The sequence below is a fragment of the Pseudophryne corroboree genome, chromosome 9, assembly GCF_028390025.1.
Source record: "Pseudophryne corroboree isolate aPseCor3 chromosome 9, aPseCor3.hap2, whole genome shotgun sequence".
Lineage (NCBI taxonomy): Eukaryota > Metazoa > Chordata > Amphibia > Anura > Myobatrachidae > Pseudophryne > Pseudophryne corroboree.
The window spans coordinates 386,434,853-386,448,144 of NC_086452.1; the positions used below are offsets into that span (position 1 = coordinate 386,434,853).

At 50.1% G+C, this 13,292-nt stretch overlaps 1 protein-coding gene across 1 annotated transcript in view; it reads right to left on the minus strand.

Moving 5' to 3' along the window:
- The window catches only part of ACTR8 (actin related protein 8), an 81,014-nt gene that overhangs the window by 62,206 nt on the left and 5,516 nt on the right, over positions 1-13,292 (minus strand). The window contains exon 3 of the mRNA XM_063940827.1: positions 10,298-10,408. Within this exon, the coding sequence (XP_063796897.1) occupies positions 10,298-10,408 (111 nt within the window). The remainder of the gene's footprint in view (positions 1-10,297; positions 10,409-13,292) is intronic.

The following is a 13,292-nucleotide window of genomic DNA, read 5'->3' on the forward strand; positions in this document are numbered from 1 at the left end:
GTAGATGGCGTTCTGCCCACTGTAGAACCCGTGAGACTTCCTTCATTGCCAGGCGGCTTCGAGTGCCGCCCTGATGATTTATGTAAGCCACTGTGGTGGCGTTGTCCGACTGTACTTGAACAGGACGGTTCTGAATTAAATGCTGGGCTAGGTTCAAGGCATTGAAGACCGCCCGCAACTCCAGAATATTGATCGAGAGGAGGGACTCCTCCTTGGTCCACCACCCCTGAAGGGAGTGTTGCTCCAGCACCACGCCCCAACCTCTTATACTGGCATCTGTCGTCAACAGGACCCAGTCGGATATCCAGACCCTGCACAGTTGTTGGTCCCGGAGCCACCAGAGCAGCGACAGACGGACCTCCGGAGTTAATGAGCTCATTTGAGACCTGATCCGGTGAGGCAGGCCGTCCCATTTGGCTAGAATCAGCCTCTGGAGATTGCGAGAGTGAAATTGAGCGTACTCCACCATGTTGAATGCTGACACCATGAGGCCCAGCACCTGCATCGCCGAATGTATCGACACTTGCGGACGAGATAGGAAGCAACGAATCTTGTCCTGAAGTTTCAGGACTTTCTCCTGAGACAGGAACAACCGCTGGTTGTGAGTGTCCAATAGTGCTCCCAGATGCACCATGCTCTGAGCAGGGATCAGGTATGACTTCTTCCAGTTGATGAGCCACCCGTGGGCTTGCAGAAACCGGACAGTCACATCTAGATGACACAGGAGAAGTTCTGGGGAATTTGCCAGGATTAACAAGTCGTCCAAATACGGCAGTATCCTGACCCCTTGACGGCGGAGTACCACCGTCATCACCGCCATAACTTTTGTAAAGTCTCGCGGAGCAGTTGTTAAACCAAAAGGTAACGCCCGAAACTGGTAATGGCAGTTGCCAATCGCAAATCTCAGGTATTGCTGATGAGACACTGCTATAGGAATATGCAGGTAAGCATCCTGTATATCCAGGGAGACCATGAAGTCCCCAGGTTCCAAGGCCAGAACTACAGAGCGAAGGGTTTCCATCCGGAACTTGGAAACCTTCACAAACCTGTTCAATGCCTTGAGGTTGAGAATAGGCCTGGAGGACCCATTCGGTTTCGGGACTAGAAACAGCGGAGAATAGTACCCCCGGCCCCTCTGCGGAAGAGGCACCTGTACTACGACTCCTGTATCCAGGAGGGTCTGTACCACCGAATGTAGAGTATTTGTCTTTGTCTTGTCCAATGGGACATCTGTCTGGCAAAATCGATGAGGGGGTCGGTTTTTGAAGGCTATGGCGTAACCTCGAGTGACGACTTCCCGTACCCAGGCATCTGAAGTGGTCTTCAACCATTCCTGGGTATACCCTGGAAGCCGGTCCCCCACCCTGGGATCCCCCAGAGGGAGGCCCGCCCCGTCATGCGGCAGGCTTATCCGTCTTGGAAGCTGGCTGACGGGCTGCCCAGGCTCTTTTGGGCTTAGGCTTACCAGGTTTGGAAGTGCGGACCTGTTTGTTGTACGCCTGACCTTTTTCTTTACCTGAAGGACGAAAGGGGGCGAAAGGAAGTACCTTTAGCCTTCGACACAGAAGGCGCAGTACTTGGCAGACAGGCAGTTTTGGCAGTAGCCAAGGCAGCCACAATCTTATTTAAATCCTCCCCAAACAGAATATCTCCCTTAAAAGGGAGTACCTCTAGGGTTTTTCTAGAGTCCAGATCCACAGACCAGGATCTCAGCCACAATATCCGGCGAGCCAGGACTGACGTAGTAGAGGCCTTGGCTGCCAGGATACCGGCATCAGAAGCCGCCTCTTTAATATATAACGAGAAGCTGTGACAATATAAGACAAGCATTGTCTAGCATGGTCAGAGGAGATTTCAGCATCTAACTCCAAGGCCCATGCTTCAATGGCCTCTGCAGCCCAAGTAGCTGCAATAGTGGGCCTTTGTGCAGCACCCGTGAGGGTGTAAATCGCTTTCAGACAACCCTCCACATGTTTATCCGTAGGCTCTTTTAGAGACGTGACGGTGGTGACCGGTAGAGCTGAGGAAACCACCATCCTAGCCACACGTGAGTCCACTGGAAGAGGCGTTTCCCAATTCTTAGACAGCTCCGGCGCGAGGGGATAGCGAGCCAGCATCTTCTTTTGAGGACCAAACTTCGTACCCGGGTTTTCCCAGGGTTCCTGATGTATATCAATTAGGTGGTCAGAGTGAGGTAAAACTGACGCTTGAACCTGTCTGGTTTCTTAGGAGGAACGGATGGCTCGGGATCATCCGTAATCTGTAAAATTAACTTAATAGCATCCAAAATTTCTAATTGTAAAGCGCAACGGAATATGCTGCGCTATATAAGAAACTGTTAATAAATAATAAATAAATAAAAGATCAGGAACATCCACATGTGAACCACCCTCCCCATCAGCCGTATCCGAGTCAGAACCTGTGGGGTCAGTGTAAGTGCCGTCTTCATCCGACGAGGTGTCAGTGACAGCAGTGGATTGTGAGGAGACAAGTGCTTGCTTAGAAAACCCCTTGGACGTAGGCGAGCGACGGTGAGACTTTTTAGTAGTCAGGCACTGGTTCAACTTCTTTATTTGAGCAGATAAATCGTCTGCCCACGGCAGGTTAGGTGCAGGGACCACAAACGGTTGTACCGGCATTGGGGTCCCATAGGGGGTGTTAGTTTATGAACTAGCGTATGCAGAAGCGTGGAAAAAGCGGCCCACGGCGGGTCATTATTTGCCCCCGTTGCCACCGTCCCACTGGGGGACAAGGAGCCCCCAGAACCAGAGCCCAAAGCTGCTATATTCTCCTCATAGGTATCTGTGGCTTCAGCAACACCGGCAGTGTGTTCAGCCCCAGAACCGTTACCCTCAGAAGCAGACATGATATAACTTGCAGTATCAGGTAACACAGTACAATTTGTCAGCAGCACAATAACTCTAGCCCAAACCCCTGCACAGTGTAGTCAGCACCAGCAGAGATAAAGGAGAGATATGGTGACTAAATCACAGAGAAAAATACGTAATACAGTATATCTTTGTGAAAATTCTATATTAGAAAAAACCTGACGCACCAAGCCCCCTCAGGTTATAGAATATAGGGATAGCAAGTTGAGTGAAAGACACGAAATGGACACCACTCAGCTATCAAATGCACACACAAATAGTCACAGTTTGTACAATGCAGAGGTTATTACTAACAATAATACTGCACTGGACTAGCTTACACAGCTATATAAACAATAGATATAACAGTACACAGTATGAACTGGATGTATATCACAGGGTAATTGTACTAATAAACCCTGACTAAATGCACTCTTTCTTAACGAACACTGACTAAAAAAAGGCAGGTAGAATACTTAAGTGTCTTGTAAAGTCACAGCACTGACAAGCAGTCGGCTTTACATAGGAGGATTTGCCCAAGCATTCCCAGGAACAGTGAGCTGAGGGATAATGGCGCCGCAGACACTGCCAGGGAGTGAGGGAGAGACAGATATGCAGCTCCAGGGCGGGAACATTTGCAGAAAATGGCGCCCTGGGGCTGGGGGAGGGGCTTCAGGTCCAAGCTCTATCCCCCTGCTGGCAAAACCACCGGGTACTGCGGGCTCTAATAAAACTGTTTATAGAGAAAACCTGACCTGTCCCATGCCCTGGTGATCTAGTGGGATCGCCTGTACTGCCACAGTGTCCACCGCCAGCGCGCGCGGCCCACCTCCCACTGACCGCGCCGGATCGCGATAAAGACCGGGTCCCGCAAGCGGGACCCACTTACCACCTCCCGAAGCGCGGCCACGCGATCCCGGAGAGCGCCCGTCGTGTATGCCTGACAAGAAGAAAACCGGAGCCTCCTGCTGTAGTTACACGGCAACCAGGGCTCGGGAGTGTACAGCGCCGCTGGGGAGAGCCGGAGCTGCAGCCGTGAATGTCCACCGACATGTAACACTGCTGCTGCCCTTGAAGTCTTCACTTTTTTCCTCAGAAAAAAAAGCTCTTCTTAGGGCTGCCTGAAGCAGCCCCTCTCTGTTAAGTGCCTGCTTACTGCAGCACCAACTACAAAACTGAGATCCTGTGCAGGGAGGCGGGGTGATATAGGAGGCGGCGCTATGCATTCTGGGAACAGTCAAAACTTTGAGCCTGTTGGTGCCTCGGATCAAGACCCTACTCTACACCACATTGTCCATTTCTTGTGGAGCCCAGTGTACCCCGCAGCAGAAAATAAGATTTTAAACCTACCGGTAAATCTTTTTCTCCTAGTCCGTAGAGCAGGGATGGGGAACCTTCGGTCCTCCAGCTGTTGTTGAACTACACATCCCAGCATGCCCTGCAACAGTTTTAGCATGGCCAAATAGCAAAACTGTAGCAATACATGCTGGTATGTGTAGTTCAACAACAGCTGGAGGGCCAAAGGTTCCCCATCCCTGCCGTAGATGATACTGGGGACTCCGTAAGGACCATGGGGTATAGACGGGCTCCGCAGGAGACATGGGCACTATAAAGAACTTTTAGTATGGGTGTGCACTGGCTCCTCCCTCTATGCCCCTCCTCCAGACCTCAGTTAGAGAACTGTGCCCAGAGGAGATGGACAATATGAGGAAAGGATTTTGTTAATCTAAGGGCAAGATTCATACCAGCCCACACCATCCACACCGTATAACCTGGAATATACGCAACCAGTTAACAGCATGAACAAAAACCAGTATCAGCTAAAGACTGATCTCAACTGTAACATAACCCTTATGTAAGCAACAACTATATACAAGCCTTGCAGATTTAGTCTGCACTGGGACGGGCGCCCAGCATCCTCTACGGACTAGGAGAAATAGATTTACCGGTAGGTTTAAAATCTTATTTTCTCTTACGTCCTAGAGGATGCTGGTGACTCCATAAGGACCATGGGATTTATACCAAAGCTCCAAACCGGGCGGGAGAGTGCGGATGACTCTGCAGCACCGACTGAGCAAACGCAAGGTCCTCCTCAGCCAGGGTATCAAACGTGTAGAATTTAGCAAAAGTGTTTGAACCCGACCAAGTTGCTGCTCGGCAAAGCTGTACTGCAGAGACGCCTCGGGCAGCCGCCCAAGAAGAGCACACCTTCCTAGTGGAATGGACCTTTACAGAATTTGGTAACGGCAATCCAGCCGTAGAATGAGCCTGTTGAATCGTGTTACAGATCCAGCGAGCAATAGTCTGCTTAGAAGCAGGAGCGCCAACCTTGTTGGCTGCATACAGGACAAACAGAGCCTCTGTTTTCCTAATCCTAGCCGTCCTGGCTACATAAATCTTTAAGGCTCTGACCACATCCAGGGACTTGGGAGTCCTCCCAGTCCCCCGTAGCCACAGGCACCACAATAGGTTGGATCATGTGAAAAGAAGAAACCACCTTAGGCAAAAATTGAGGACGTGTCCTCAACTCAGCTCTATCCACATGGAAAATCAAATAGGGGCTCTTGTGGGACAAGGCCGCCAATTCGGACACCCGCCTAGCAGATGCCAAGGCCAATAACATGACCACCTTCCACGTGAGAAATTTTAATTCAACTGTTTGAAGAGGTTCAAACCAATGAGACTTCAGAAAGTTTAAGACCACGTTAAGGTCCCACGGTGCCACTGGGGGCACAAAGGGGGGCTGGATGTGCAGCACTCCCTTCACAAACGTTTGGACTTCTGGGAGAGAAGCTAATTCCCTCTGAAATAAGATAGATAAGGCCGAAATCTGTACCTTAATGGAGCCTAACTTCAGGCCCATATCCACTCCTGTCTGTAAAAAGTGGAGAAATCGGCCCAGATGGAAATCATCCGTAGGAGCATTCTTGGCTTCACACCAAGAAACATATTTCCTCCAAATACGGTGATAATGCTTTGCCGTCACCTCTTTTCTAGCCTTTAGTAGAGTAGGGATGACTTCCTCCGGAATACCTTTCCCAGCTAGGATTCGGTGCTCAACCGCCATGCCGTCAAACATAACTGCGTTAAGTCTTGGAACACACATGGCCCCTGCTGTAAAAGGTCCTCTCTGAGATGAAGAGGCCACGGATCTTCTGTGAGCATTTCCTGAAGATCTGAGTACCAGGCCCTTCGAGGCCAATCTGGAACAATGAGTATTGCCTGCACTCTCCTTTGCCTTATGAGTCTCAACATTTTTGAGATAAGAGGAGGAAACACAGAGACCGACCGAAACACCCATGGTGTCACTAGGGCACCTACTGCTACTGCCCGAGGGTCCCGTGACCTGGCGCAATACCGTCGAAGCTTCGTGTTGAGGCGTGACGCCATCATGTCTATTTGAGGAATTCCCCAAAGACTTGTTATCTCTGCAAAAACTTCTTGATGAAGTCCCACTCTCCTGGATGGAGATCGTGTCTGCTGAGGAAATCTGCTTCCCAGTTGTCCACTCCCGGAATGAAGACAGCTGACAGAGCGCTTACGTGATTTTCCGCCCAGCAAAGAATCCTGGTGGCTTCCGCCATCGCCACTCTGCTCCTTGTCCCGCCTTGGCGGTTTACATGAGCCACGGCTGTGATGTTGTCTGATTGAATCAGAACCGGGAGGCCCCGAAGAAGATTCTCCGCTTGTCGTAGGCCGTTGTATATGGCCCTCAACTCTAGTATGTTGATGTGTAGACAAGCCTCCTGGCTTGACCATAGTCCTTGAAAATTTCTTCCTTGTGCGACTGCTCCCCACCCTCGGAGGTTTGCGTGATCACCAGAACCCAGTCTTGAATGCCGAACCTGCGACCCTCTAGGAGGTGAGCACGTTGTAGCCACCACAGAAGAGACACCCTGGCCCTGGGGGACAGGCTTATTTTCTGATGAATTTGAAGATGGGACCCGGACCACTTGTCCAGAATATCCCACTGAAATGTCCTTGCATGAAACCTGCCGAAGGGGATGGCCTCGTAGGTTGCCACCATTTTTCCCAGTACTCGAGTGTATTGATGGACTGACCCTCTTTTCGGTTTTAACAGGTCTCTGACCATGTTCTGGAGTTCCCGGGCTTTTTCCATCGGGAGAAAAACCCTCTTTTGTTCCGTATCCAGAATCATGCCTAGGAACGATAGCCGAGTCGTCGGAACCAATTGTGACTTTGGCAGATTGAGAAACCAACCGTGCTGTTGGAGCACTTTCAAGGAGAGCGACACGCTCTCCAGCAGTTTGTCTCTCGATCTCGCCTTTATCAGGAGATCGTCCAAGTATGGGATAATTGTGACTCCCTGCCTGCGCAGGATCACCATCATCTCTGCCATTACCTTGGTGAAAATCCTCGGGGCCGTGGAAAGCCCAAACGGCAACGTCTGAAACTGGTAATGACAGTCCTGTACAGCGAATCTCAGGTATTCCTGATGAGGAGGGTATATGGGGACATGAAGGTATGCATCCTTTATGTGTAGTGACACCATAAAATCCCCCCCGTCCAGGCTGGATATGACCGCTCGGAGCAATTCCATCTTGAATTTGAACTTTTTTTTTTTTAAGTACAGGTTTAGGGATTTCAGATTTAAAATGGGTCTGACTGAACCATCCGGCTTCGGGACCACAAACAGGGTTGAATAATACCCTTTTCCCTGTTGAACCAGGGGAACCTTGACCACCACTTGCTGTTGACACAGCTTTTGAATTGCAGCTAACACTACCTCCCTTTCTGGTGGTGAAGCTGGCAAGGCCGACTTGAAAAATCGGTGGGGGGGCACCTCTTCGAATTCCAGCTTGTAGCCCTGGGAAACAATTTAGATTGCCCAAGGATCCACTTCTGAAAGAATCCAGATTTGGCTGAAAAGTCGAAGACGTGCCCCCACTGGTGCGGACTCCCTTAGGGGAGCCCCAGCGTCATGCGGTGAATTTTGTAGAAGCCGGGGAGGACTTTTGCTCCTGGGAGCTAGCCAACGCAGGTGTTCTTTTCCCTTTACCCTTACCTCTGGCAAGGAAAGAGGAGCCCCGACCTCTTCTGGCCTTATGCGACCGAAAGGAATGCATCTGATACTGTGGAGTTTTCTTTTGCTGTTGGGGAACAAAAGGTAAAAATTTAGATTTACCCGCGGTAGCTGTGGCAACCAGGTCCGCGAGCCCCTCCCCAAACAACACTTCACCTTTGTAAGGTAAAACCTCCATATGTTTCTTGGAGTCTGCGTCACCCGTCCATTGGCGGGTCCATAGAGCTCGCCTCACAGAAATAGCCATCGCATTGGCTCTGGAACCCAGCAGCCCAACGTCTCTTTGAGCGTCCCTCATAAATAAGAATGCGTCTTTAATGTGGGCTAATGTTAATAAAACGGTATCCCTGTCTAGGGTATCAAGGCCCTCTGACAAGGTATCTGTCCATGCTGCAACTGCGCTACATACCCATGCCGATGCTATTGCCGGTCTAAGCAAAACACCTGTATGCGCATAAATAGACTTTAAAGTAGTCTCCTGTCTGCGATCAGCAGGATCCTTGAGGGCTGCCGTGTACGGAGGTGCCACCTTCTTGGACAGGCACGTCAAAGCCTTGTCCACCCTGGGAAAGGATTCCCAACGCACCCTGTCCTGAGCAGGGAAAAGATATGCCATAAGAATCCTTTTGGGAATCTGCAGTTTTTTTATCTGGAGTTTCCCAAGCTTTTTCAAACAACTCGTTCAGCTCATGAGAAGGGGGAAAGGTTACCTCAGGTTTCTTCTCCTTATACATGCGCACCCTCGTGTCAGGGACAGAGGGGTCATCCGTGATATGCAAAACCTCTTTCACTGCAATAATCATACACTGAATACCCTTTGCCACCCTTGGGTGCAATCTTGCATCATCATAATCGACACTGGAATCAGAATCCGTGTCGGTATCAGCTATTTGGGATAGGGGACGTTTTTGAGACCCCGACGGGCCCTGTGACCCAGCCCAATCCGTAGATTGACCGCCAGCTTTTTCCCTGGACTCTGCCAGGTCCAGTCTCTTATGTAATGAGGCCGCACTTGCATTTAACATATGCCACATGTCCATCCATTCATGAGTCGGCGTTGCCGACGGAGACACACCACTCATTTGCTCCACCTCCTCCTTGGACGAGCCTTCCGCCTCAGACATGCCGACACACACGTACCAACACCCCCACACACACAGGGATATATCTATAAGGGGACAATTCCCCAACAAGGCCCTTTGGAGAGACAGAGAGAGAGTATGCCAGCGCACACACCCAGCGCCTACAGATACTGGAAAATAACCCAGATAGAGCTTTTATCACCAATCAATGTGTAATACACTCACTACGCCTTGAAAATGCCCAACCCCCCCCCACCCCCCTCTTTTCCAGCCCTCTTTCACAGAGTTCAGCAGGGGAGAGTCCGGGGAGCCAGCTTCTCTGCAGCGTTCTGTGGAGAAAATGGCGCTGTTAGTGCGGCGGGCTTCGGTCCCGCTGTAATTTCCAAAATATGGCGGGGGATCTCTACATTTACTGCCCAGCAGCTTAATGTGCCCTGAAATGCCATTCCGGAGGTTTATTGCTGCCCAGGGCGCCCCCCCCCGCGCCCTGCACCCATCAGTGCCTGTACTGTGTGTGTAGTGTGTGGGAGCAATGGCTTACCTAAATGATGATCTGAAGTCTTCTGCCGCCTTGAAGTCTTCTTTTCTTCTTATACTCACCTGGCTTCTATCTTCTGGCTCTGCGAGGAGGACGGCGGCGCGGCTCCGGGATGGAGTGAGACCAGCGTTCCGACTCCCTCTGGAGCTAATGGTGTCCAGTAGCCTAAGAAGCAGCGCCTATCATTTAAGTAGGTCTACTTCTCTCTCCTCAGTCCCACGATGCAGGGAGACTGTTGCCAGCAGTGCTCCCTGAAAATAAAAAAACTAACAAAATTCTTTATTTAGAGAAACTCTGTAGAGCTCCTCTGTAATGCACCCTATCTCCTCTGGGCACAAAATCTAACTGAGGTCTGGAGGAGGGGCATAGAGGGAGGAGCCAGTGCACACCCATACTAAAAGTTCTTTGTAGTGCCCATGTCTCCTGCGGAGCCCGTCTATACCCCATGGTCCTTACGGAGTCCCCAGCATCCTCTAGGACGTAAGGGAAATATACATATATTATTATTGAAGAGTCCACTTTTCAATAATTGGCACCCCAGACATTAATATAAAGATAATATAAAATAATATAAGATTCCATAAATCTACAGTTTGAATTGTTATTTCACAAGCATAATAAAAAATGCAGACATGTAAGAATGTGGTATACCTCGGCCTGCTTCCACTAAGCCTTGTTAGTTCTGTAAACAACGCAGACATACTGATAACTAACATATCCCAATAGTTAATATAATGCCGGAAGTCCACCAGCTTTCCACACTCACCTGTTCTGGCACTGCTGGGATACGCCTTGTCCCATTAGACATCTTTTTGGACCAGATTGCCTGATCCACCATTTTGAGGCCATTTTGTCTCTGCTCATTACTTTCATGTTTCTGCAAAGCGAAGTTACATATCAGACAAGGACAATAATTATAAAAATAGGATTTTGGTTACCTACCAGTAAATCCTTTTCTCGTAGTCCGTAGAGGATGCTGGGGCCCTCATTAGTACCATGGTGTATAGACGGGTCCACAAGGAGCCATTAGCACTTTAAGAGTTTGAGAGTGTGGGCTGGCTCCTCCCTCTATGCCCCTCCTACCAGACTCAGTCTAGAAACTGTGCCCGAGGAGACGGACATCTTCGAGAGAAGGATTTAACACAGATAGTGGCGAGATTCATACCAGCTCACACACAATAGGCACATCAAGCTAACTAGCTTGAAAAACTCAGCAACTGCTGAAACATTACTTACCAAGTAACAATGCAGTACATAACTAAACAAAGTTGTACTGAAACAGATAACGGTTGCAGGAAAACAAAGTGCTGGGTGGGCGCCCAGCATCCTCTACGGACTACGAGAAAAGGATTTACCGGTAGGTAACCAAAATCCTATTTTCTCTTACGTCCTAGAGGATGCTGGGGTCCACATTAGTACCATGGGGATGTACCAAAGCTCCCAGAACGGGAGGGAGAGCGCGGAGGCTCCTGCAGAACTGATTGGCCTCTGATGATCTGAAGTTCAGTCAAAGTATCGAACTTGTAGAATTTAACAAACGTGTTCGACCCAGACCAAGTTGCCACTCGACAAAGTTGTAATGGCGAGACACCCCGGGCAGCCGCCCAGGAAGACCCCACCTTACGAGTAGAGTGGGTCTTGACAGACTTTGGACACGGCAATCCTGCCATAGAATAAGCATGCTGGATAGTGAACCTAATCCAGCGAGATATAGTCTGCTTTGAAGCAGGACACCCAATTTTCTTGGGATAATACAGGACAAACAAAGAGCCCGATTTCCTGTGACGAGCAGTCCTCTTCACATAGATTTTCAAAGCCCTCACAACATCCAAGTACTTTGACGAAATTGAGGAGTCAGTAGCCACTGGCACCACAATAGGTTGGTTGATATGAAATGCCGACACAACCTTTGGAAGAAACTGCTGACGTGTCCGGAGCTCAGCTCTATCTTCGTGGAAGATCAAGTAAGGGCTTTTACAAGACAAAGCCCCCAATTCTGACACACGTCTAGCAGAAGCTAAGGCCAACAACGTGACAGCCTTCCATGTAAAAATTTTTACCTCAACCTCCTGTAGAGGCTCAAACCAGTCCGGCTGGAGGAACTGCAACACCACGTTAAGGTCCCAAGGCGCCGTAGGCGGTACAAAGGGAGGTTGAATGTGCAGAACTCCCTTCAAAAAGGTCTGAACCTCAGGGAGGGCAGCCAATTGTTTCTGGAAGAAAATGGACAGAGCCGAAATCTGGACCTTCACATATCCCAACCTCAGGCCCATATCCACACCTGCATGCAGGAAGAGGAGAAAACGTCCCAGTTGAAACTCCACTGCAGGAAACTTCTTGGACTCACACCAAGAGACATATTTCTTCCAAATACGGTGGTAATGTTTAGACGTTACCCCTTTACTAGCCTGTATCAGGGTGGGAATGACCTTCTTCGGAATGCCCTTCCGAGCTAGTATCAGGCATTCAACCTCCATGCCGTCAAACGTAGCCGCGGTAAGTCTTGATAGGTGAACGGCCCCTGCTGCAGCAGGTCCTCCTAAAGAAGAAGAGGCCTCGGCTCTTCCTGCAAGAGATTCAGAAGGTCCGCGTACCAAGCCCGCCTTGGCCAGTCTGGAGCAATGAGGATCGCTTGAACTTTTGTTCTCCTTACGAGCTTTAGAACTCTTGTGATGAGCGGGAGTGGTGGAAACGCGTACACCGACTGGAACACCCACGGAGACACCAGGCCGTCCACTGCCACTGCTTGTGGGTCCCTCGACCTGGAACAATAGCGTCGAAGCTTCTTGTTGAGACGAGAGGCCATCATGTCTATTTGGGGTAACCCCCAAAGGTCTGTTATTTCATTGAACACCTCCGGATGGAGACCCCACTCCCCCGGATGAAGATCGTGTCTGCTGAGGAAGTCTGCTTCCCAGTTGTCCACCCCCGGAATGAAGATTGCAGAGAGCGCCAATGCGTGTTTTTCTACCCAGAGGATGATTCTGGTCACCTCTGACATCGCAGCTCTGCTCTTTGTTCCGCCCTGTCGGTTTATGTAAGCCACCGTCGTTACATTGTCCGACTGTACTTGAATGGCCCGATTTCTTAGAAGATGGGCCGCCTTAAGAAGACCGTTGTAGACGGCTCTTAGTTCCAGGATGTGGATCGGCAGGCCGGCTTCCAGACTTGACCACATTCCTTGGAAGGTTTCCCCTTGAGTGACTGTGCCCCAGCCCCGTAGGCTCGCATCCGTGGTTAGAAGGACCCAGTCCTGAATCCCGAACCTGCGGCCCTCCAGAAGGTGAGGCAATTGGAGCCACCAGAGGAGAGAAATCCTGGCCTTTGGTGACAGATGAATTCTCTGGTGCATGTGTAGATGAGATCTTGACCATTTGTCCAGGAGATCCAGTTGGAAGGCCCGAGCATGGAACCTCCCGTACTGGAGAGCCTCGTAAGAGGCCACCATCTTTCCCAAAAGGCGAATGCAATGATGAACCGACACCCAGGCTGGCTTCAGGACATCCCGGACCATTGTTGTATCACCAACGCCTTTTCCTGCAGAAGAAACACCCTCTGCACTTCCGTGTCGAGGATCATACCCAGAAAAGACAACCTCCGGGTTGGTTCCAAATGAGACTTTGGAAGGTTCAGAATCCAACCGTGGACTCTGAGTAGGCGGGTCGTGAGTACAATGGACTGCAACAGCTCCTCCTTGGATGATGCTTTTATCAGCAGATCGTCTAGATACGGTCTCCATTTTGAACTTGAACTCCTTCAGA